Source organism: Eschrichtius robustus, chromosome 1 (assembly GCF_028021215.1).
Source record: "Eschrichtius robustus isolate mEscRob2 chromosome 1, mEscRob2.pri, whole genome shotgun sequence".
Taxonomy (NCBI): domain Eukaryota; kingdom Metazoa; phylum Chordata; class Mammalia; order Artiodactyla; family Eschrichtiidae; genus Eschrichtius; species Eschrichtius robustus.
The window spans coordinates 32,859,649-32,885,397 of NC_090824.1; the positions used below are offsets into that span (position 1 = coordinate 32,859,649).

The following is a 25,749-nucleotide window of genomic DNA, read 5'->3' on the forward strand; positions in this document are numbered from 1 at the left end:
TCCTCTGCTTTGCATGCGATTTACATTCTTGAGAAACTTAGTGTACAGATCAAATGAAATTTTGCCTGCCAGAGAAGTTGGCTTTTCAAAATAAATTTGAGGTCAACCTTATGTTTAAAAAGAAGGATGGCTTTTGAAGGTGAATAATCATCCTGGTTCATGTTTGTAACTTTGGAATTTTGAATGACTCATTTGGATGGATGTAGGGGGTGGAGGATGGGACTATCTAGAGATCCATCTATGGTTTGCTTTTAGGTTGCAATTTAAACCTTACTTTAAAACAAATGCAAAACTTAAACAGATAGGTGTGTTGCAGGAGCTACTGCTAAAGAAATAATTTAAAAAAAAATTTATTACAGAAAATTTCAAATATATATTAAAAGAAGTAGAAAGCCTAATGTAAAAAACCCAGCCTACTTCTTTTCGGCCGGAACGGCCATCTTCCAGTAATTCGCCAAAATGATCAACACAAAGGGAAAGAGGAGGGGCACCCGCTACATGTTCTCTAGGCCTTTTAGAAAACATGAAGTTGCTCCTTTGGCCACATGCATGCGAATCCATAAGAAAGGTGATATTGTAGATATCAAGGGAATGGGCACTGTTCAAAAAGGAATGCCCCACAAACGTTACCATGGCAAAACTGGGAGAGTCTACAATGTTACCCAGCATGCTGTTGGCATCATTGTAAACAAACAAGTTAAGGGCAAGATTCTTGCCAAGAGAATTAATGTGCTTATTGAGCATATTAAGCACTCTAAGAGGCGAGATAGCTTCCTGAAATGGGTGAAGGAAAATGATCAGAAAAAGAAGGAAGCCAAAGAGAAAGGTACTTGGGTTCACCTGGAGCACCAGCCTGCGCCACCCAGAGAAGCACACTTCGTGAGAACCGATGGAAAGGAGCCTGAACTGTTGGAGCCCATTCCCTATGAATTCATGGCATGATGGGTGTAAAGAAAATAAAAGACCTGGACTGTGAAAAAAAATCCAAAAAACCCAGCCTAGACAATTATCAACTCATGGCCAATCCTGTGAGAACCATGGACTTTGGAGCCAGATGACAGATCCAGAGTATGAACTTTACAGTACAAGACAAATAGGATTAATCCTACTGAGGCTGCAGGATCCAAGTTTCTGCACAAATGCCCTAGACTAGAGCCTAGAGTATGGGGAGAAGGGCAGAGAAATTCTTGTTTAGCAATCAAAGAAGAAACCTGAGACTTAAAAAAAACCCAAAAAAACCCACACACATTCACATTCTGTCTCTGTCTCTCTCTGAAGGACGCACAATGCACAAGTAACAGTAACAGTGGTTATTGTCAGGGAGGGAAAGGACTGGGGAGGAGATTCCTTTTTCATTATACATTTAAAAAGAAATTTTGTACTATGTGCACATATTACCTATTCTTAAAAGTAACTTGTTAAAAACAAACATCACGAAGCTTTGCAGCACCCGAGTCCCCTAGGTGTGACAAAAGGGCAAACTGCCTGGACTCAGACCACCAAATGTTACCACATTTTGACCTGGATTTGCTGTGTTACAGTAATCTGCTCAGTTAGATGAATGGACAACCTCCCAACCCCAAGCTGTACATCATCAGGATGTATGTTTCATGTAATATAAAAAACTCCAGCCCTTAATAATTACACGGGTGTATACATTTGTAAAAATTCACTGAGCTGTACTTTTAAAATTTGTACACTTTATTGTATGTTCATTATATTGTACTCCAATAAGGTATTATTAACAGCAACAAAAATCCCAGCCTTTGTGTACAAATAAACCAAAGAATCACCATTTGGGGGTTTATTGGGTTGGCGGTTCGGAGAAAACTGTTGTTTTGAGAAAACAGCACGCTGCGGACTTTCTGCAAAACCTTGCTCTTTGGAAACTACCACTACAGCATGTGCTTTTGGTTAAGCATTCCATGGCTGAAACGCAACTCGATGCTAAAATGCCGAGAGGATGAGGCAAAATCTTGGCCAAGGTCAAGCTCTGCTGATGGTTTGAGAGGGGGATGGCAGCCAACTCTCTGCACTTGTGTAACATTTAAAAAAGGAAAAACTAACCCCAAGTCATCTTCTGTCCCTTTTCTGAGCCAACTTTAGTCTTGCTCATTGTATCCGAGAACTCAGAGGGAGCCGTGTGTGCTATGGCTCAGGCTGACCAAACCTCCAGGGCCAAACATACAGATCTTGATTAGAAAGGAACCAAGCCAGCTGACTGGGGCTCCAGTTGGCTCTATGAGATTTAACAAAAGATGTCAACATTTTAGATAAAGTTAGGGTCCATCTAGGAGAGGGCAGAGAAATATTACTTTAGCCTCTCTTTTGGCTATCTGGTCATTTTTTCTGGAACATCAACAAAATGACCCCAATTTGGTAGAAAATGGGGGCTCATGTCTACATCGAAGTGATTATTGTGAAAAAAGCCTCAAGTTTAGCATACTTGGTACAAATAAATCTGTGCTACACAAAGAAAAGCCAATACACTATACCTCTTTGGGACTGAAACTAAGCACAAGGATGGAATGGAAAATGTATTTCCTGCCAGGTCACAGGGAATGGATATATAGGAAATGGGAAAAATGTCTCTCAGCAGCTTATAAAATACAAACTTTACATTTTGCACATGTCCCGTCTCACTGGTGGCGAGGCAAAGGTAAGCAGGACAAAGTCCCAGGCAGGTCAGGGTTATACAGAGGCAGGCCCCAGAGACTTCTCAAGTCTCCCTGGGAGTTAATCTTGTCTCAGGACTCACGGATGGAGAACAATGTGTTAACACAGTGGACCCCTCAAATTTTCTTAGGCAGTCCTGACAACATAAAAAAAGAGAATATTTTTAACTTACTGGTTTAATGTTTTCCTTTTCAAGTATCCAATTCTATTCAATTCTCTCTCTATGGCACAGCCTTAATTTCTCCTATCTTTAAACTGAGAAACATTCTTCCCCTCCTCACCCCCCGCCAACATCCTCCCATTTACAACACTTGGCAAAAGTTGCCTCATTTCTACTCTGTGCTTTTCCCTTATTAAGCCTTACAGCACTGGCGATGTGGGTGAAGATAAAGATTTCTCTTCTTTCTTTACTGTTAAATAGTGAACTGAATAGAAATGTGAGTTCCCTAAGGCCACACACAGTACAACTCTGGTGAGAAGAGTATTTTGACCTCCAGTGGAGCTCCAGATGGAGGGAGCAGGCTTCTCCCTAGTCAACGCCGGGAGGCCAGGAGGACACCGTGTGTCATCCTGCTTCCCTCACCCCCTTCCTTTCACGCAGAGCCTCCATTCCCAGGGCTGGGGGTGGGATGAGAGTGTGCGATGAAGCAGAAGGTACACAGCACCCCAGGGAAAGGGCCACATAAAGAAAAGGTGGGGGGCTTCCCTGGTGGCGCAGTGGTTAAGAATCTGCCTGCCAATGCAGGGGACACAGGTTCGATCCCTGGTCCGGGAAGATCCCACATGCCGCGGAGCAACTAAGCCCGTGGGCCACAACTACTAGAGCCCACGCAACTAGAGCCCGTGCTCCACAGCAAGAGAAGCCACCACAATGAGAAGCCTGCGTACCACAACGAAGAGTAGCCCCCACTCTCTGCAACTAGAGAAAGACCGCAAGCAGCAACGAAGACCCAATGCAGCCAAAAATAAATAAATAAATAATAAAAAAAAAAAGAAAGAAAGAAACGGTGGGATGTATTACAGAATGCTATACTAGTAGGGCCCCTACAGCATATCTAATTCAAACTCCTAATTTTACAGGTACAGAAAGGAGTCCAGAAAAGTTAAGTGATTGGTCCAAAGACACCCAGCTGATGACCACAACCAGAACCCAGGTCACCAACCCACTCCTCTAATCCTCCAACACACTATACAACTGAGTTTAGGAAAAAGTAAAATACGAAGTCCATAGACGATACTCCCATCACCCCCACCAACCAAATAAATGTATCTTCTTTAAAACTACCTGTGTCTCAATCTCCTATTTCTTTTCAGCCCTGTTAGCTTACTAAGCTCAAATTTTGGATTCTTATCCAGGACTTAATAGATACCCTGGTGGTCTGAGTAGTCAGAATCCCAACTCTGCCCCAGCATGTTGCAGCCTGAGAAGGGAGATCTCTGGGAAGCAGGAGTAGAATACAAGTAGCCTCTCCAACTCAGGAATATCTGAACCACACATCACGCTTATAATAATGCTGACTGCAAACTCAGCAGCTCTTGAAGCTTATGCTGGCAGAAAGGCAACAGGCTACCCATCGAGCAAGAGAGAAAAATTCAAGAATTAAAAACAAGGAAGTTGCAAGGAGGGAAAATGCTTTGAGTTCAATCTGGAGGGTATGAGATTAACTATCTCCATTCAGTCAGAGCACAGAATGACCTTTTAAGGCAGCAAGTACCACTGCCTTGGAGGAGGGAACAGCCCAGGATGTGTGAACTAGGTCCTTCGACATTCCCTATTCCTATGCACAGCAAGTCAGCTCTTGGTTATCTCCCATGTGACTGCCCACTTGGTCCAGTACCCACAGCGTCTAGGGACTGCCAATAACCAGAGCTGGCCACAGGCAAAGCTGGTTAGAAGGAAACAATGGTCTAATGTGCTTCCCACCTTCCCAAATAACATGTTGCCAGTTAAGTAAGGACCTTGGTGCCACAGGCAAAGACATCTCCCTGGTAGGGTAGGTGGAACAGGTACTTTTGAACAAGTGGAACGAACATTTGGCTGCATGTCAGCCCTGCTCCATCACCTGATACAAAACTGTCCCAGGACTGGGCAAAGACAGAAGGTATTTGGCTCCAGCACGAGGGGGCAACTTGGTGAATACCTAAAAAGCATAACCGAATTCCAAAATAAGAGTATTCTGAGGATTATGTATTATTTTTATATTACTCAGATCAAGAGTTAACTATACGAGAATCATTCTTATACCCTCTTACAGCTTATTTCATCCAAGAAAAACTGATTCTCACTGTATTCCTGAGGGATGAAGTACTCTAAAAAAATGACCAGGTAAACCACAGAAAAGACAAGAGACCAGAAAGAAGGATCCTTTTAAAATATGTAACAACTAGCAAACTAGTAAACTGAGAAACTCTGATACCTCTCAGAGGATGAGACACAATGAAGAAAAACAAAAACAAAAAAAGGAAGAAAAGGTAAATGAATGAATGAAAAACTCAGAGAGGCAAGGTAACAAAGAATTTAAATTATAGTCAAATGTTAGGGCCCCCAAACATTAGAATACAAAGCTGAACAAAAGCTGTTTCTGCTTGCTGGGTCCCTAAGAGTCTAAAATGAGGGATTAAAATGGCTTTATTTCAACAGGACACATTTTGTCATCTGATCTCTGTCCGTGACATGGATAAGAATAAGGAACTTATGGCTGCACTCTTAAGAGGCAACAAATCCCTGAATATTGTGCCTTGTTCACTTAAGGATGGCAAATCACTAATTGCTTGTCAATCAGGAAAAAAAAAGTCTATAGCTTTTATTTTAAAATAAATTTTTTTATTTTTAATTAAATTTTTTCACATTTTTATTTTAAAACAAACAGTATTTCCAAAAAACACTGCTGCAAGGGGGAATGAGGCAATAAAGGATGGGAGACAGACAGAAGGGAAGCAGAGAAAAGACTCTTAGCCTGCGATCATAACGGTCAGGCACATTCAGAGAGGCCTTTGCTGTGACACTGTCCACTCACCTCTACTCACAGGGGACGAAGCTCAGCAAATGCACTGGGACGTGAGTTAAAGGGTCAAAGGGAAGCATTCCCGTCACAGAAATTCCTAAAAGGTGATATCAATTTGTACTCACTCCAGCAATGTGAGTCCCCCTCCTCACGACCCAATTTCTAGGGTTCTAACCTAAAGAAGTTAGCAAAGATACAGTCAAAGATTTATACACAAAAAAGTTCATCACAACATCATTGATATTAACAAAGGATCTGAAACAACCAAAATGTAACAGTGTGGGAATGGATAATAAGGTAAGGTAGAGTTACTGCAAATCTACTTTCCAAGATTTAAAGACACAAGAAATTACTTGTGATACGATGTTAAATGAGGGAAGCAAATTGTATACCAAGCTGTATATATGACTCTCCAGTTTGTTTAAACACCTTACATGTTATATGCGTTTTTCAATACTGAAAGGAAATTCATAAACATACCAGCAGAGGTTAGTTCCGTGCTACACGGAGGGAAGATGGATTTTCATTCTTTCTTTAGATTCGTCTCTAACAAGCATACACATTACTTTTGTATCAGAAAAAAATTTTATGTTAAAGTATGCCCGCCCTAAAATAACTCACTAGAGATAGCGATTGTCAGTCTTAGAGAAAGGCGTCCAAGGCTGACTCAGAAAACAACAAGATTCAAACCTACACAGTCACTGTTCTGAAAAGGATGAGAAATCGAGGGTGCCACAGTCTAGATGTTTCCTCTACCATGGCTGCTGGCTCTACATTACTAAGGTTCGCAGGGAGCTCTACTGGAGAAACCATTCCCCCTTCCGCAGCAACCACAGCGCCTTAAACGACCTCTTAAGGTGGTTCTCACCTCTCAGTGTGAGGATCACAGGGAGAGAGAAAGGAAGAGCCCTACTCTCTTGTTTCAGAGGAAGACATTTTTCTTGTAAAGCTGTCGAAATGACTCAAAGTGAGACGCAATCTGAAACATAAGTCACGAGTTATGTTTAGAAACCATGTCATCAAAGCCCCTTACTTCTCAAACATGAATATAAAGCAAGATCTACCACGCCCCCTTGTGGCAAGCCTGACTACGACAACCACTTATCCGTCTCCACCGTTCTCTGCCCCGGGCTGTGGGCAGTAACAGCCCCTGAGAAACCTGCCCCATAATAACCTAGTGTGTTGAACAAACGGTCCCCAAAGCAGCTGGTACTATTTGTCTTCAAGACTTTCTAGTTTAGATCCCAGAAAACACCTATTCGAGGATGAGTGGGGATGAAAGGGCAGAGGAACAAACTGCAGGGTGTGCACGTTTTGTGGGCTGCTGGCGACAGGCCAAAGCTGTTGGCGGAGGCACACGACGACACCTGCACACATATCATGGGCTGCCACACGGCAGGGACCTATAGCATAAAGATCTCGTTCCCCAAGGGTATTTGCCGATTCTATAAAATTATGAAGAAAAAGGTTTTACATTTACAATCAATGAACTTTGTGCTTAGAAGCTGTTTTATTTATCAGTGTTAGAGCAACCACCACCAACTCGGGCACAATTCCGAAACAACAGAGCTCTTGTTGAATTCTGGCCATAAAGCTCTTTTTTTTTTTTTTTTTTTTAAATAAATTTATTTATTTAATTAATTTATGTTTGGCTGCGTTGGGTCTTCGTTGCTGCGCACGGGCTTTCTCTAGCTGCGGCGAGCGGGGGCTACTCTTTGTTGCGGTGCACGGGCTTCTCATCGCTGTGGCTTCTCTTGTTGCAGAGCATGGGCTCTAGGCGCGCGGACTTCAGTAGTTGTGGCACGCGGGCTCGGTAGTTGCAGCTCGCGGGCTCTAGAGCGCAGGCTCAGTAGTTGTGGCGCACAGGCTTAGTTGCTCCGCGGCATGCGGGAGCTTCCCGGACCAGGGCTCGAACCTGTGTCCCCTGCATTGGCAGGCAGATTCTTAACCACTGCGCCACCAGGGAAGCCCCATAAAGCTCTTTTTTAAGCTTGTTAAGATCTTGTAAGGTAAGAAAGTTTTCCTAATACTTTGTAAAAATACTAACCACTAAGAAGTTGATTCCGTGCTCCAAGTGGTGCCCTCACGTTTGGAAAGATGAAACACCACCGTTTTGAACATCGAAATGTATTAATTAGCCTTGGCGTCCCAGGCATGAAGGGAGATGGAGAAATCCTCTCAACCTAACCAAATGACTCTGGGAAAGAATTAAGAGCTTAAAAGAGGTCAGTATTGCAAACCTGATGGAACACTGAAGGGACCAGATACTGATTCTGAGAAAAGATAACCTTCCTCTCAGAAAGGGATTAAGCTAAAAACCTTGCCGTTCTGGGCAGGAGGCTTGCAAGAAACAGCTGAAAGGGAAAGCTGAGCAAGTTATCCAAGTTCTCCTGGGAGATGGTTCTTGTGCTTCTCTGTGCCCCACCCAGGCTGAAGGCCTCTTTCCAGAAAAGAATTCGCTCCAGCGTTAGGGTGAAAACATATGGCAGGAAGTTGCTGCTTTGGTCCTGAATGTGTAAACGGGAGCATTTTCAAGCATGTGAAATAAACCGAAGCAACCCAGATGGGCTGGATCCCAACCAGGTGAATTACCGCAGAGCATTAAGCCAAAGAATTTCCAATTATGAAGTTGAACTGGGAATATGAATCCGACCCCTTTTCTCCTCTACAACCTCTAGAAGCACGTTTTTTCCCCTCCTAACCTGATGGGCTTGAAACACTTGACAGCTCCTGTTTGAGATGAACCAACATGCTGGACAGGGAGGAAAAGCATTAAAAACCGGAGTGTCTTGACAAGACACTCCAGGGAGGACCCTTCATTTGTCGCCTGTACAGGGAAAGCAGAAGAGGCAGAGTAAAATGAAGGCCAAGGCTCCCATTTGTCCAGCAAAATAAAATAAGAGGGTGGGGTAAAGAGCTCTCACCCTGCCCTACTAAAATTCAAGACCACAAGCTCCCCCTGAAAACAACACCTTGCTCCACCAGAAGCGTCCTGGGATCAGTACAGGTTAGTATTGTGAGTTGTGTCACCAGGCTTCGACAATGACATTAAAACAGGAAGAGGTGACTTTTCACCCCTGGCTGCAGCTTCCCAGCTGTCCCAACGTGGAAGGGAAGCAGCTGTCACGACAGCTTGATGGGAAGGTCCTCGCCGTACTTCCGGAGCAGCTTCTGGTGGTTGTGGTCCACCGACCACTGCTGGGGCAGGTGCTTGGGCTGCATGGAGTCCAGGAAGTGCTGCCGCCAGCGGCTCTCCAGCTGCATGAGGGAGCGCAGCCCGCCCTGGGTGTGGCGCTGAACCACCTTCAGCCCGTGAGGAATGTAGTTTTCATTGGAGATCCTGTCAAGACACAAAGGACAAGGGTCTAACTCCATCCACCTCACTACAAATACCTCCATTTCATTTCTTTTTATGGCTGAGTAATATTCCATTGTATATATGTGCCACATCTTCTTTATCCATTCATCCGATGATGGACACTTAGGTTGCTTCCATGTCCTGGCTATTGTAAATAGAGAGTTAGAGTCTGTCATACAGAGTGAAGTAAGTCAGAAAGAGACAAACAAATACAGTATGCTAACACATATATATGGAATCTAAGGGAAAATAAAGGTCATGAAGAACCTAGTGGCAAGACGGGAATAAAGACACAGACCTACTAGAGAATGGACTTGAGGATATGGGGAGGGGGAGGGGTAAGATGTGACAGGGTGAGAGAGTGGCATAGACATATATACACTACCAAATGTAAAATAGCTAGCTAGTGGGAAGCAGCCGCATAGCACAGGGAGATCAGCTCGGTGCTTTGTGACCACCTAGAGGGGTAGGATAGGGAGGGTGTGAGGGAGGGAGAGGCAAGAGGGAAGAGATATGGGAACATATGTATATGTATAACTGATTCACTTTGTTATAAAGCAGAAACTAACACACCATTGTAAAGCAATTATACTCCAATAAAGATGTTTAAAAAAAAAAAAAAAAAAAAGGACAAGGGTCTGAGGGAAACAAGCTCAGGACGGTATCACAGTGGCTCCAAATGCTATGGGCCAAGACGCTTCGACAGGGGTTTATGGAGAGGTTGCTTGACTCCTAAAGGGTTGGTTATTTTGACGCTTTTAAAAACATCCTCGTATTGTACTGCAATTCTTTTTTTTGTTTTAATCAGCCATCGATTTTATACACATCAGTGTACAAGACATTTAATGAAATGTGCCCTAAAAGCCTTATATTGTGATTATTTGTTTGCATGTTTTATTTCCTTATGGATGAAGGTGGTCTTACTAATATTTGTGTTTGCTAAAGTAGTTAGTGCCAAATGAAAGAACAAATATGAAATGCTAGTTCAAATTGGGGTACTGACCACATTACTTACTATTAATAATAAAAGAAACAGAACTGACAGTGAAAAGGAAGTGATTATTAGCAAATGAAAACTTGGAAGAATTTCTGAGAGGTAGATAAACAACTCACATATAAGTATTGACTGGTGAGCATTTCAGAACTCCACAGAGAAAGATTCTAAACTTTCTTTTAAAAAAATAGGAGCAAGTATTAAACAAACACTAGACTTCTCATGAGCAAAATCTAATGTTTAACAACAATGGAGTAACAATGGTATGAGGGAAACCACATTAGCATTCAAGCATGTGGGCAAAATTAGGTGCTTTCCAGCACAAAAAGACTCAGCAAGTTTATTTGGTCATGCACCTTTAAAAAAAAACTATAAACAATTAAAAAGCATAAATTTCAGGATACAAATCCAAAAAGAAATCTGAGAAAGAAGAGGATATGAGTTTTAAGGTAGAACTAATGTATCCCTGGAAAGAAAAGATAAATCTCAGAACGACTCCTTTACTGCTGGCATAGAAATAATCATTCCAAATTAGAACATGAAGTCTGAGGGCTACATGAAAATGTCTTTAAGAAGAAAGTAGATAGTGTCATACAAAATGAGTGATTATTTTTCCTGTCAAGAAAAAAGAAAGGCAATTACAAAGTGAGGTTAAAAAAAAACAAGATGAAAATAAATCATGCTCCCCAAATGAAATTTTGACATAATTTTTTAGGAGTTGATGGAGTTTAAAGAACAGTGCCTTTTGAAATAACAAGGTCAAACAAACACTATTCAGGTAATTCATAGGAAAAGAGAAGGCTGACGGACGTTCTCAATTCAGGTATAATCACTGTGGATTTATGATAGCCACAACCATAATTACTTTACCGGGATTTTCTTTTCTAGAGAGTGATTTATCACTTTTTATATAATGACTCACTTTCCAAAGGTTTTGAAAAATGTTACACTTTATTGGGATCTTTAAGAATTTATATATACTGCTGAGAAGAAACTTTTATTCTAAGTTTAGCAAGTTCTTCAGTTTTCTTTTTTCCGATAAATTTTTTAAATGAAATATAATATTTAAAAATTAAAAAAAAATAAAATAAAAAATAAATAAATAAATAAAAAATAAAAACATCCTCTTTCCCATATCTGCCTTTTTAAAAATAGTTTGGACATATAACACACAATCCAGCAGAAGGCATTTGGAGATTCTGATCTATACTTATGGGAAGGCCACTGCATAATGCTCAGCCCCCACTAGAGAGGCCCCGCTGTCTGGCTGATGATGGGTGAAGAATGTTGGTCTTTCATTTACTCCAGGGTTCCCCAGTTACTTCTTTTAAGTTACTCATTCTGAACCATACTCAGTCTCTATATTAGCTGTTCAAGCAGCCCGCGTGTTCCAGGTTTTCATCACAGTATAACACCTGAATGTAAAATGAAGGTGGTAATACTTCTTCGGTGTCTTCCTTCTTATACAAAGAATTGCAAACCACATCCACAGGACGTGCTTCTGTTGCGATGAAATTCTACCGTGGTTGCTCGGTTGCACAGCTAGTGCTGTTTAATGAGAAGATGAATCCCTGTCTCCTTTCTAACTAAGATACCTTGTGGACAGTACTGTCAGCTCCTATGAATAAAGGAAGCTCCCTGCCCGGGGCTCAGTTCCTCTCCCTACAATCCATACCCCACTCTCAGTCCTCGCTAACTAGCAGTGTTCGTGCCCCCTGGGTATTTGCAGGGCATTTTCTTATTTAGCTCACAAGCATCCCACGAACTTGCCTAACTTTCCCCAAACAGCTGTTCTTCTCGGTCCTAGATATCCAAGCCCAGCACCCTTCCATCCAAGTCAGCAAGATGAATGTGTTAGAAAGGTCTGTCACTGAAAGGGCAAGTTTAGCTGTTCTAGGAAATACATTTGGGAATTGGTTAAAGGAGCCAGTCTCGTTAATTTGTAATATGACTTTAGCAAGTTACTTAACTTTAACCTCGGGGCATCTAATATAAAACTTGGAAAATAGTTTTAAGAATAAAATTTAAGAATAATTTTTTAAAATTTTAAAAGATTTTAAAGATACAGGACATGTTAGCAGTTACCAGTAAGAAACTCCTACCTCATAGGGCTGTTATAAGAAATAATTAAGGCAATTTATATAAAGTTTATTAACTTGGTGGAATAGATTAGGATATCTATAAAAAATTTGTTCAATAAATATTTTTTGCTATAATTAAGTTTGTGGGGGAGGGTTGTTTTGTTTTCATAACAAAACACTAAGGCAACCAGCATAGCTACCAGGATTTGCGACCTTATCAGTTCAATTATTTCAACCCCTGTTACCATTGAAAGAAGTGGCAAGTTGGGAAGCAAAACTATAGCAGGTAGCCCAGAGTTTTTATCATCTGGGCCACGTGCCCATTTATTTCTCAGGACCAAAACATGCTTCTCATTTAGGGACACTGAATTAAATGATATGAATTCAACTATGTACTGATGGGGAAAGTGAGAGAAAGCAAGCAAGGAAGGAAAAAGGTAAAAAGTAATTTAAATAGTAACAGCAATTCTGGCCAACATCCCATTCAGTAGGCCAACACCCCGGAGTACAGGTGAGACAAGAAACATGAATCCATTTGTCTCAATTCCCACAGACCTAGAGAAGGGAAGAGATGCAAAACCACACACATTGTACTTCACGGGCAACTCCAGAGATTGAAGGATATTTTTTGACTCTTATTTTCCTCTTATGAGCTGACCTGAGGATTTACTTCTGCAGAGAATGTATAAGGTACAACTCCAGTGCCTCTGAACTCTCCTGCTAATCACGAAAATGGCCGGACATAAGTATATGACCTCGAAGGGTCAAGGATAGAAGGCAAGTCTCCTGTGGAAAGTAAATTAGCAGATAGGTTGCTCTATCCCACCCGCATGGCGTCTTAAGCCACAGAGACTCAATGAGGTAAGCACGAGGCTGCACACTGCGCCTGGACGACCACTGCTCCCTCCCTGGCAAGCATTCTCACCGAGTAGTCGGGGTTAAGTCACCGGACTAGTCCTCAGCCCCCTCTGAGCAGGACTGTGGATCGTACCTGGTCTCCAGGCCGGCAGCCTCCTGAAGCATCTCCTCCGTGACCGTGTCTGTGCGATAAAACTCTCTGAGCGCCTGCAGCAGCTCCTCCTTGCGGTGCGCGGGCAGGCCCTCTGCGTTGAGCAGGGCCCTGGCCCCAGAACGCACCTGCCGGCGCTCAGGATCTTCCAGCAGGCGCAAGCCCTCCTCGGAGCCGGTGGGGGCCTGGAACTCCCTGGCCAGCTGCTGCTTCAAGTGGTTGTCATAGTAGTTGGAGATGGCGTGGCAGGAGGTGCAGAGCAGCAGCACATCGTGGGAGTTGTGGTCCTTCATCTCGATGGGAAAGTGCTTCCGGTACTCATGCGGAATCACGTTCTTCCTAAACAAGCCCACGCAGAAGGCGATGCTCATTAGCACACGACACAGAACATGCACGGAGCCGGCAGGCAGGCAGGCACGCTACTAGGGTTCTGATCTGGGCCTAAACACAACTGAGGAGCTTGGGTCCCATAGCCCAGCAGAGGTGACATAAAGGCCATACCACCTATTCCACTCTTGGCCCACCTACCTACGGGCCTTGGGTTCCCCTCTCCTTGAAGTGAGTGCAGGCCACCGGCGGTCAGACTCCTCTGGCAGGCCAGGGGCAGGGAGAGGCTAATAACCACCTTTGGGAAGGCTGTGCTCCCAGAAGGAAAGTATCCGAGAAATGAAAAGAAATTCTAATGGCCTTCAACATCTGGAAAGCAACTCTCTCAAAGCACACAGCAGGTAACTGCTACTCCTGAAACTTTGGAAGCCTGGTGACCTGTAAAAGCCCATTTCCTTCACCTGAAGAATCCCTTACTCTAAAATTGTTTCCCTGGTTCATCAAAGTCCATCATTATTGTCTAAGGAGAACTAAGCTCTCAGGGAAGCCTCCTGGCAGCAACAACCATTTGTCACACTTTGCAAGCGGAGAAAGGAGGAAAGTGAGTTGCTACACAGAAGCCAGGGAGAAAGCCAGGGGTCTGGGCACCCAGGCCCAGTGGTAACTTCACCTTCACTGCCTGGGGACGCAGCATAATCTTCTGAGACTATTCTGGAGTGTGCCTTCGGGTCACCTGGATACCCATATATCAAGGGTCACAAAGCTTGTGAGCCACTCAAGGGAGGATCATAAGGACACAGAGAGAAAGGCAGCTTCCTAAGGAAGGAAGGTCTCCGTTCCTTCATGAGCAAAGGGAATGACTCTCTTCAGGGCAAACTGTTATCGAGAAGAGTGTTTCGTTCCGGAAACTAAGAACTGGCTCAGGAGGGGCAGGAGCCACTACAGCAAGGCCAGGTGGAGTTCTGAAGCTCTTGAGGACACTGGGATGCCCCCTGGGGACAAGTCTCCCAGCCAAAGTCGGCAGACTCAGTCAAGCCCGCCAAGGGCTCTGCGTGTGGCTTGAAGGGCAATTTCCATCAGAGGCAGACAACAGGGCAGCCCAGCCCACACTCACCGAATGTATGAGTCTTTCTTGCCACACACTACACACAGGTTTTCTTTAACCATCAAGTAGTAGTCTCCCGGGGATTCAGGTCTCCCCGCAGGTTCAAACTGTAGCTTGACCACAAAAGGCTCTTCACTCACCAGCTCTTAGAGGAAAGAAGCAGTGTTAGTGTATGCCTGCCCACCTCTCCCCCAAGGAAGAAGCACCACCTCAGTTGTTCTCTGCTGTATCCTGGCAGAGATCACTATTTCTGGGTTCTGAACAGCCCCATCCCAGGTGTCTCTAGGTCTCTCTGCCTTCTATCCATCCCATCCCTCTGCCTTATCTCATGCCCACTCTGGTCAGTGTCCGCATGCACCGAATTATAAATCTAATATGACAGTGGAATCTCAAACCTCCAATGCCTTTGTCCAGGTACCACTGAGCTTTTCTTCGATCACAAGTGCAGAGGGGCTGTCCATCAGGTGCGTGGAGAAAGCAGTTATCATAGAGGGGTGATTTTCTGTGGGGAACGGAGAGAGAAATCTAAAACTGGGAGCTAACTATTGATCAAGGTACCAGTTGCCTTCCTAGATTGAGTGACCCGAACTATTCAACACTAGGGTCAAACATTACGTTTTTGAAAAAAAAAAAACACAGCAAGAAATCATGTTTATTCCTCCATCTGCAATGGGCTAGGAAAGAGAAATTAAAATGAATCAGTTTATACTATTAGTTTTTATATTTATAGATTGGAACATTAGGGAGTGAGTTGGATAGTGTTTACATAGTTCTATCATGAAAGCAAGCAGGAACAGAACACCAGGAAAACTTCCCTGTAGAGTAATCATTGGATTAACAAAGTAAATTAAAATTAAAGAACTTCAAGCTAAAGTAATGGGTGCCACGTGGATTTATTTCTGGCTCATATGCAATAGTTGCTTCAATTTAATCACACAATTCCTAAAGGCACTTTACTATAGGGACCAAACTTCCACTCCAAAGTACTTATTAGTCATCTTTCTGCAATAGAGGCATAAGCTGTACAGGAAAATTCCCATTGGCTAGAGAATAACATCGGCTTAGGACTGGATGCCATTCTAAATAATCAAATACCAAATGAACAAGAAATCAGATGATGCATTTCTCCTGAAAAGTATGGAGGCACTTCATGTTACCTTCACAGTTATCCTGAAGCAAGCAAGGAATAGTAATTACGCCCTCACTTATAATTGGAAAAGTGCAGGTCTAAGGTCACATCAAAGTCAGTGACAAAGCTAGGTTAAGCTCTCCTCCTTTTCACTCCAACTGCCCACAAATAAAAAAGTAGAAGAAGGGCAAAAAGAAAAAATATACAAATAAATCAAAGGATAGCTCCAAATGTCCTTGAAGGAAAGGAAAAATAGAATTAATCCTTGGAGAGCCTCTGCCACCTTACCACACTAGCCTTCTCCCCAGATCCAAGGTAAGGCATCATGCCTTTTGCTGGAGGCTGGGCCTTGGACTCTACTAGACATGGAACAATTCAGTTACCTGGCAGAATAGCCCACTCCAAGGGGCTTTCTTTTATGTTTTCTGGGGTCTCTCCCTTGGTGGTTGCCTGGCATCATTCCATTGGTCTTTGACTTCTTATTTCTCGGCTTCTGCTGAGATTCTGTTGCTTCCCCATTAACCTCCTCTCCCAATCTGCTAATTCCTTTGCTTCGGAATGGGATATCTACCACATCCTGACATTTCTCCAAGACTTTTCTCCAGCCAATGAAGTCATCATTTTCTTCTAGAGTTGAATTCCTAGAGAAAGGGTATCCAAGAAGATGGAGAAAGAGAGCCACTGAAATCTGGGCATCCCTGGCAGCATAAATTACCTGAAGAGAAAAGTCAGAGATCAGTGGAATCCGGAAGGCAAACCAGAGAGAGCAACTTCAAAATCAATCGCAAAGACAGAGACAACTTTTAGGTTCCAATTCAAGATGTACAGTAACCCAGGCACCATGTACTCCTTAAAACCTTTTAATTACAAAAAAATTCAAATGATACAAAAACAAATCAAATAGTATAAGGAATCCTCATGTTCTCTATGTTTTTAACTAACATAGCTAAAATAATGACCTACTCTACCTGTTCAAAATTCCTAATCTATATAAATCAGTGAAGTTTCTTTCTATCTGCTACCAAACCTGCTAGACAGATTTTTCTCAAGTTTGAGGTAGGGTAGTTAGCACAGGTCTGACAACTTCACTTTGGAAACTGTCATCATCTAGAAAACTGAAACCAAGATTCATTAAGAGGCCTGTGTGACTATTGATCAGAAACAAACTGCTGTACATATTACTACAATGTGTAAAACAAGGAAAACAGTTTCAAACATGGACCTCAAATCAAGTCACAAGGGCCCACTTCTGGAATTTATGTATTTATTAATAGTAAGTCATTCTCCCAAGCAACTAGGCACAGGCAAGCTGGTCATAAATAAAAGTAGTCAAAACTATAATTAATAGCTCTTCCCAACAAAGCATGTGAGGACTTTAAAATTCCTTTAATTCACCTTTAATAATCAAGCCTGGTAAATAACACTATTAGTATGGATTTTTTTTTTTGTGCTTTTAGAATAATAGAAAAAAGGAATAGAATAATAGAAAAATAAGGTTTGGGTAAAATTTTCCACCTAGACCCAACCATCTACATCTCTGTCAGCAAGTTGTCTCCCACAGGAAAAGAGGATGCTTGAACATGAAGAGTTCAGAATGCTTTTTAACAAATTATTTCCAAATGATAAGGAATCCAAGGCACTTTTCAACAAATGGTGCTGGAACAACTGGATGTCCACATGCAAAAAGATAAAGTTGGACTCCTACTTCACACCACACACAAAAATTAACTCAAAATGGATTATGAACCTAAGTGTAAGAGCCAAAACATAAGACTCTTAGAAGAAAACATAGGAGGGATTTCCCTGGTGGCACAGTGGTTAAGAATCTGCCTGCCAATGCAGGGGACACGGGTTTGAGCCCTGGTCCAGGAAGATACCACATGCCGCGGAGCAACTAAGCAACTAACCGTACTGAGCCTGCGCTCTAGAGACTGCAAGCCACAACTACTGAAGCCCGCGTGCCACAACTACTGAAGCCCGCACGCCTAGAGTCGGTGCTCCGCACAAGAGAAGCCACCGCAATGAGAAGCCCGCACACCACAATGAAGAGTAGCCCCCGCTTGCCACAACTAGAAAAAGCCCACGCACAGCCACAAAGACCCAACACAGCCAAAAATAAATAAATAAATAAATTTATATAAAAAAAAAAGAAAACAGAGGAGTAAATGTTCATGACCTTGGGTTAGGCAATGATTTCTTAGATATGACACCAAAAGCATGAGAAATAAAAGAAAAAATAGATAACTGGACCTCATCAAAATTAAAAGCTTTCGTGCTTTAAATGATCCCATCAAGTAAGTGAAAAGACAATCTGCAGAAAATGGGAGAAAATACTTATAAATTATATATCTGATAAGGGATTAGTATCCAGAATATATAAACACACACACACACACACACACGTCTCTTAAAACTCAACAATTTAAAGACAAACAACACAATTAAAATGTGAGCAAAGGATCTGAACAGACATTTCTCCAAAGAAGATATACCAATAGCCAATAAGCACATGAAAGATGCTCAGCATCATTGGTCACTAGGGAAATATAAATCAAAACCACAACGAAATACCACTTCACACCTACTAGGATTACTCTAATCAAAAAGATGAATAATAATAAGTGTTGGTAAGGTTATGGAAAATTGGAACCTTCATACATTGCTGCTGGGACTATAAAATGGTACGGTTACTTTGGAAAATAGTTGGGCAGTTCCTCAAAGAGTTAAACATAAAGTTACCATATGACTCAGCAATTCCATCCTAGGTATTTACCCAAGAGAACTGAAAATGTATGTCCACATAAAAGCTTATACACATTCATAGTGGCTTATTCATAACAGCTAAAAAAATGAAAGCAACCCAAATCTCTACCAATTGATAAACGAATAAACAAAATGTGGTCTATCCATACAATGAAGCATTATTTAGCAATAAAAAAGAAATGAAGTACCGATAGATGCTACAAAATGGATGAACCACAAAAACATGGTAAGTGAAGAAGCCAATCCAAAAAACCACATACTGTATGATTCCATTTATATGAAATGTCCAGAACAGGCAAATTTATAGAGACAGAAAATAGATTAGCGGTTGCCTAAGGCTGGGGTGTTGGGGAGGTGAGATGGGAAGTGACTGCTAATGGGTATGGGGTTTCTTTTGGGGTGATGAAAATGTTCTAAAACTAGATTGTGGTGATGGTTACACAACTCTGTAAATATACTAAAATCCATTGACTTGTATACTTTTTTTTTTTTTTTGGCCGCATTGCACGGCTTGCAGGATCTTAGTTCCCCAACCAGGGATCAAACCCGGGCCCCCAGCAGTGGAAGGGCGGAGTCCTAACCACTGGACCGCCAGGGAAGTCCCTGACTTGTATACTTTAAATGGGTGCATTTTATTGTATGTAAATTATATTTCAATAAAACTATTAAAAGAAAGGAAGGAATGAACCAACCAAGGCACAAAGAAGTAACTTACTCAGGGTCGCAGCAAATCTGAAATAGCTTTAGAAAACAAAATCAGATACCTTGATTCCCAGAACTCTCTCACAGGATAATAATAATCCTAAGATACTAACTATTGCTAACTCTTTCCATTAACAATGTTTTGGGGGACTTCCCTGGCGGTCTGGTGGTTAAGACTGCGCTTCCACTGCAGGGTGCGTGGGTTCCCCCTGGTCGGGAACTAGGATTGCTGCATGCCATGCAGTGCGGTCCAAAAACAAAAAAAACAACACCACAATGTTTTAGAAGGATGAACAAACAAATGGTAACAAACTAAGCAAACAAGAGAAGGTTGAAACCTAGGCCTGTAGGGGGTAGTAAGCAAAAAATCCAAAAATCAAATTAATCTGAGCCACAAAGAATGGCAAAGTATAAAGAATGCGAGGCACCAGGTATCTATAAAAGCAATGATACAAACAGGGGTGAAAACAGGAGGATCATGTGACAGTCTCTGTAAATAACACTTACAACCCCAGATCTCCTCTCTTACAGCATAGGGACAGGCAATTACTCCTTCCCTGACCCAAAAGAGTAGAAGTTTGTAGAACCAAAACTAAAATGGAGTCACTTATGTCAGAGACAAAATGGAGGTGGCCAATGCAGGCACATTAAAGAAAATGAAACTTAATTTAACATAACTTGCAGGACTTTACAGCTCTCCTCAGAAATCAGCAGAGGATGTCAGTCAAACTCCCAACACTGAGTCTGTTCATGCCATCTTTGGACTTCCTTATTCCCCTGTCTCAGCTATCCTGATCCAAATAAGGAAGAAGACCACTAGGCAAACAATCAGCTGAAAAAGCCAAAAATCTTCCACATTTACCCAATGAAAACCCTTTAGTCCGTGAGCAACTTGAAACTCATTGCTCCCATGGCCTTGAGTTTCCCAGCTTGCAGGTCAAAACTGTTGCAATAAACTCATAGTTCTGCTTTGTTTTACTCGGTGTACAGAGTTTGGGTTTTGACAAGTTTAAGTCATATAGTGGCTAAATCACAGAGGATCTGGACCTAGTAATACCAGGCATGGCAGAAGTTGGGGGCAAAGTGTCAACAGGAAAAAGGGGGATTATGGGAAAATCTACATATTAAATGATGAGACTACCAGCACCTTCTCTCCCACTCAGCTATCAGAATATAGGCTGTGGGGCTGATACCTTCTGGGCAGAAGAGTAGGAGATTCATGTCTGGAGAAACTGAGCGGCCTGAGAGAAAAGACTTACAGTTACTGACATTTGACTTTAATTTATATTAATAGTTACTGATAATAAAACTCGCTAGTCAAAAATACTTGGCCATACGCTCTGTGCTCTCATTCCATTTTTTTTAAATGCCAGATTTAAATATTATTTTCTGTACTTTACAAAATCTCATTAAGCATTATGTTTATAATTGGAAAAACAATAAAATTTTTAAAATGAAGAATGAATAAGAGTCTTTGGAAATTCTGAATTCTCACAATAATATGGATCACAAATTTGGTTTCAAATTTGGTAGCAATTAACTTTTTCTTCCCAATGTTTTATTTGAAAGTTTTCAAACTTAAGGAAAAGTTAAAAGAATGACAATTGACATTCACAACTGTCAACATTTGCTTTCTCTCTTTACAGTACAATACATACACCACACAGATACTTTTTTTTTTTTTTTTTGGGCTGAACACTTTCCAAAATTAAGTTGCAGCTATTATGATATTTACTTCATCCCTAAATACTTTAGTGTGTATCTTCTAAGAACAAGGACACTCTCCTACATAATCACAGCACCATTATCACACTCAAGAACTTTAACATTGACAAAATACAATAATACACAGTTGTATCCTAATGTCTCCAACAGTCCCAAAGATGTCTTTTACAGATGTTGCAGGATTCAGAAATTTTAGAATTTTATTTAGAATTTTTAGAATTATTTACAGAATTATGCAACCTTCATCACAGTCAATTTTAGAACACTTTCAGCAGCCCAGTAAGAAAACTTATATCCTTTACCAGTCATCCCCCACTTCTTCCAGTCCTAAGCAGCCACTAATTTATTTTTTGTCTCTATAGATTTGCCTGTTCTGAATATTTCATATAAACGGAATCAGACAATATGTGATCTTTTGTGACTAGCTTCTTTCACTTAGCATAATGTTCTCAAGACTCATCCATGTTGTAGCTTTTTATTGCTGAATAATATTCCATTGTATGGCTATACCATATTTTATTTACTCATTCATTAACTGACAGATTCAACTGGAGCTTTAATGTCTCCTTTGTAAACAAAAATGGATAGCCAAGGATCTAAACATTTTAGAAAAATCTTTAACGTGGAAGACAAAAACCAAATCAAACATTAAATTAGAAATTCAGAGGAAAAAGAGGCAATACAGGAAGGAGAAGAAAACTTCAGAAATCTTCAATACTCTAAGATAACAGAAGATATGATATCCATTAAACAAAAATGCAAGGTTATTTTAAAAGCGAATATTGAGAGAAGACCAGGAGCTCTTATAACTTAATATGATAGGAATAATTAAAAGTTGTTTGGAATACTGAAAGATAAACTTGAGGACATTTCCCAGAAGGTAAAATAAAAAATATAGAGATGGAAAATCAGAGAGAAAATATTTTACTAAAAAAATGAGAGGATCAATTCAAGGGATCCAATATACAAATAATATGAGTTCTAGAAACAAAAAAGAGGGAAATTTTCCAAGAAATAGTATGAGAATAATTCCCTGAACTGAAAGTCATGAGCTTCCAGACCGAAAGGGTCCACTGATTTCTAAAACTATAATGAAAAATGGCCCAAACTATCATCATGAATTTTAAAAACTAAGAATAAAGAGAAGATTTTCCAGAAACAAAAACAAGTCACATACTCAACATCAACACTGGAAGCTACAAGGAGCATTACCTTCAAAGTTCTGAAGGAAAATGATTTCCACCCTAAAATGCTGACCCTCAGACAAACCATCAGTTAATAGAGAGGAAAACTAATATCTTTTCAGACATGCATGGTGTCATAAATTAACTCCCCACACTCCTTTTCTCAAGAAGCTATTTTGAATGTACTCCACCAAGATAAGAAAGTAAGAAGACACGATATTTTTAAAACAGAGGATCTACTATAGAAGAGAGGTGAAGGGAATTCCCAGGTAGATGGTAAATGCGAATTTCAGGATGAGAGTTGGGCAGCAGGGCTGGGGTGCAACCAGTCCTGAAAGAAGCAGGATGACAGCTCTAGCAGGGCTAGCTCCAAGGGAAAATGAAAGGAGTAAGTTACCTGACTGTGTCTGAAGCAGCAGAAAGGAGATCTCTACATAGTTCTGTTAAAGAGTCTGGGGTTGAAATAGTTAACAGGTATATAGAAAACTAAGCAAACAAAAATATAAATTACTACTCCTGGGAAAACAAAAAGTTGTATAAGGAAAAAACATTTACTTTAGTCAGTTTACTATGTGGAGCAGCTATAAATAATATCAATATAAGTAGATATTAATCTGATAAAAATGATGATTTACCTCTATTGGGAGCATGGGGAAGGGAATAAGTATCTGTCTGGGGATACAGGAATTGCAAGAGTACTATACTAAATCATGTCTTCCACAGCAAGAAGTCAAAAGATAATATGTAGAATAAGAAAGAGTAATATATGCATGTAATTTTAAAATATAATGGTAATTACCAGAAGGAAATGAAATCAGTTGCCTCTGAAAAGAAGGAAGAGTAATTAGGAATGGGGGAGGAAGGCAGGGAACTACTGGCTGTTTCTTATAATAAGTCTTATAACACTTTGGTTTTTGAAATTATGCATTTGTATTCATGACAAAAAAAATTACATTTTCTGAAATGCCTGGCATATAGTAAATGCTCCAAAAAAATAGAATAGGGACTCTTACCCTTTTATTTAAGTGGCATCTACATTATTATAGAGCATTTTTCTTGGGTATCATCAATGAGGTTATTTTAAGGCATTTCTGCCCAACACATATCATCTTTGAGGATTAGAATTTTTAAAATAATTATATTTCACAAGCAATGACTCTTCCACTCTTCAACTACTCTGATAAGAAGTACCTGATCCTCAGTAAGATTCTCAGCATCCCAGTTGCTGCAACGAAGCAGAAGGGACTTGTCAAGGGGAAAGTTCAAAACAGTCTCAGCGAGTGATTTCAGGCTAAGCCCATTAGAGAGCAAATTGTTTCTACAAGAAATAAATAAAATCATGTGTCAAAAATGGGAAAGGACAAGAACAGGCAAATCAAAGAAGGTATACAAATGGCCAATAAACAAATGACACATAATCTCACTACATCAAATCAAATAAAAAGTATATACAATTTTAAAATCTATCAGATTACAAAGATTTTTAAAAAATAACTATATCTAGTATTGGTGGAACACGAAGAATCACCATCTAATCTAAAATTTGTGCACTGAACATTTGTATAACCTTTATGAAAAAGTTTGTCAGTAAATAGCTATCAAATTTTGAACATGAAAATTCTGTGATTCAATAATTCCACTTCTAGTAATTTATCCTAAGACAAATGTACATAAAACTATCTTCATTACAGCACTATTTATAGTAGCAAAGAACTGGAAACAACCTAACATCCTCAATAGAAGACTGGTTAAATATCCATGCAATTAAATTCCACATAGCTATTAAAAATAAGGATGGATTGCTGTGAGCGGGAGCGGGCGACGCGGAGACTCGGAGTGCGGTCGGAGTCCAGACCTGCCGGAGCCGGGCGTGGGGCGTCAGCCTTGGGTCTCCCGGAACCATGGTGAAGTTGGGGAACAATTTCGCGGAGAAGGGCACCAAGCAGCCGCTGCTGGAGGATGGCTTCGACACCATCCCCCTGATGACGCCCCTTGATGTCAATCAACTGCAGTTCCCGCCCCTGAATAAGGTGGTCGTGAAAACTAAGACTGAATATGAACCTGACCGCAAGAAAGGCAAAGCACGTCCTCCCAAGATAGCTGAGTTCACCGTCAGCATCACCGAGGGTGTTACCGAGAGGTTCAAGAACACCCAGAGCATCCCAGAAGGCTTGGAGAGCTAATATGCAGAGCAAGACTCCAACGCCCGGGAGAAATTTTACACCGTCACCAACCACTACAACCTGGCCAAGCAGAGAATCACCCTCTCGGTGTCGCCGTGGATGTCAGTTCTGTCGGAAGAGAAGCTCTCAGAGCAGGAGACTGAGGCTGCTGAGAAACCCACTTAGCGAGATGGGCAGGTTCCTTACAGTGTCACTTGAAGGTAACAAAGGGACGAGGGACATTTCATTAGATATAATTACCGACAATTTAGAGGTTACTCATGTATGGTGCAACTGCTTCTGTTTGCTAATGCTGCTCTGCAAATACAGCTTGCTGCAGACCACCCACGGGCATAAAATCAAGTACATATCAGCATTGCTTAAAGAGCTCTGACACCACTTTCCATGGTAAAGAATCTTAATTTAGCGACTTTACTGGGATTTATTGGATGCTGTCAAAAAATAAATTTACACTGGGTATGCAAGGGGTTCGGACTTCAGATAAATGATGCATTTTGTGGGATTGATTTTTTTTTTTAAACCACCTTGCCGTTTGCAAACCTTACACCATAGCCATATCTAGAGTGATCCCTTGCTTTGCTAAGAGCAAGCTGTACTGCACGTTTCTTCCCACCTCCCGCCAACGGCAATAGTGCCAATGGTCAAGATGCACCATAGTGAGCGTCAGAGGGAAGGAAGGAAAGATGCCATCAGGTCGCAGTTGTGCCCTCGCCTGCCCCATGCTCTCTCCTGAGTGTGCAGGCGCTGCAGCAGGTCAGCTCGGGCAGGGGTCACTGCTGCAGGCAGAATGCTGCCTCTCGGTACAGACGGCGCCCGCTGGGCAGGGGAGCTGTGTTTCCCTCAGTGCATGTGGACTGGGTCAGAGCATGTGAGGTGGGGACTCTGGGAAGAGGGGACCCTGGGCCACAGGCTGCAGAACCCGTCTCCCTGTAGCTAGTCCGTCTGCTCTGTGATGGGCTGAGTAGGAATGAAACCTACCGGCCCTTTTGTTCACATCTATTATGAATAAGTTTGCACCGACAGCCGTATTAGCTACTTAGTTTTAAAACAATTAGCTGGGTGAGAAAAGTGAAAGTGTAATTGCTGGTAAGCCAAGGCTACTTTAATTTTTATTTTGTGGGACAGATGTAACTCCTTTGATGTAAGAAACAGGCAGGAAAGGCTGGGAGGGGGGGCTGGCGTCGCACCTTGCAAGTCCAATTATGACATTTTCATTCACAACCTTTGTAAGACAATTATGTTTCAACCTGAATCTTGACATTAAAGTATATGTTTACAAAATTGCCAGTTAGATAAACTAAGTGTGTAAGATGATTAAATAGAAAAAAAGACGTTCATGGACATTTTCTTCCATGTTATTTACATGTGTCGTTTCTGGTGGACATGTCAAAAGTTTCACGGTTTTCTTAGATCAAAAATAAATGACAAATAGTGCAAGATCTGTTGAGAACAAGCATGGTGGTCATGGCCAACTCCATTACTGTTTCCTGAAATGTGCTTCCAAAACA

The 25,749-nt window shown here is 41.4% G+C and overlaps 2 protein-coding genes and 1 pseudogene across 5 annotated transcripts in view; 2 read left to right on the top strand and 1 right to left on the bottom strand.

Annotated features, from left to right (window-relative positions):
• Positions 1–439: 439 nt before the first annotated feature.
• LOC137777364 (large ribosomal subunit protein eL21-like) lies at positions 440–983 on the top strand. The gene has a single exon (XM_068564168.1). The coding sequence runs from the start codon at positions 460–462 to the stop codon at positions 940–942; it is 483 nt and encodes a 160-aa protein (XP_068420269.1). The 5' UTR covers positions 440–459; the 3' UTR covers positions 943–983.
• Positions 984–5,478: 4,495 nt separating this feature from the next.
• The window catches only part of EXD2 (exonuclease 3'-5' domain containing 2), a 97,389-nt gene continuing 77,118 nt past the window's right edge, over positions 5,479–25,749 (bottom strand). For all 4 annotated transcript variants that reach the window (XM_068543650.1, XM_068543648.1, XM_068543647.1 and 1 more), the window contains 6 exons: positions 23,250–23,376; positions 16,068–16,399; positions 14,951–15,057; positions 14,565–14,700; positions 13,106–13,462; positions 5,479–9,021 (listed from right to left, as the gene is read on the bottom strand). In XM_068543650.1, the coding sequence (XP_068399751.1) occupies positions 8,805–9,021; positions 13,106–13,462; positions 14,565–14,700; positions 14,951–15,057; positions 16,068–16,399; positions 23,250–23,376 (1,276 nt within the window). In that variant the 3' untranslated portion in view covers positions 5,479–8,804. The remainder of the gene's footprint in view (positions 9,022–13,105; positions 13,463–14,564; positions 14,701–14,950; positions 15,058–16,067; positions 16,400–23,249; positions 23,377–25,749) is intronic.
• LOC137777450 (neuronal vesicle trafficking-associated protein 1 pseudogene) lies at positions 23,877–24,445 on the top strand (annotated as a pseudogene).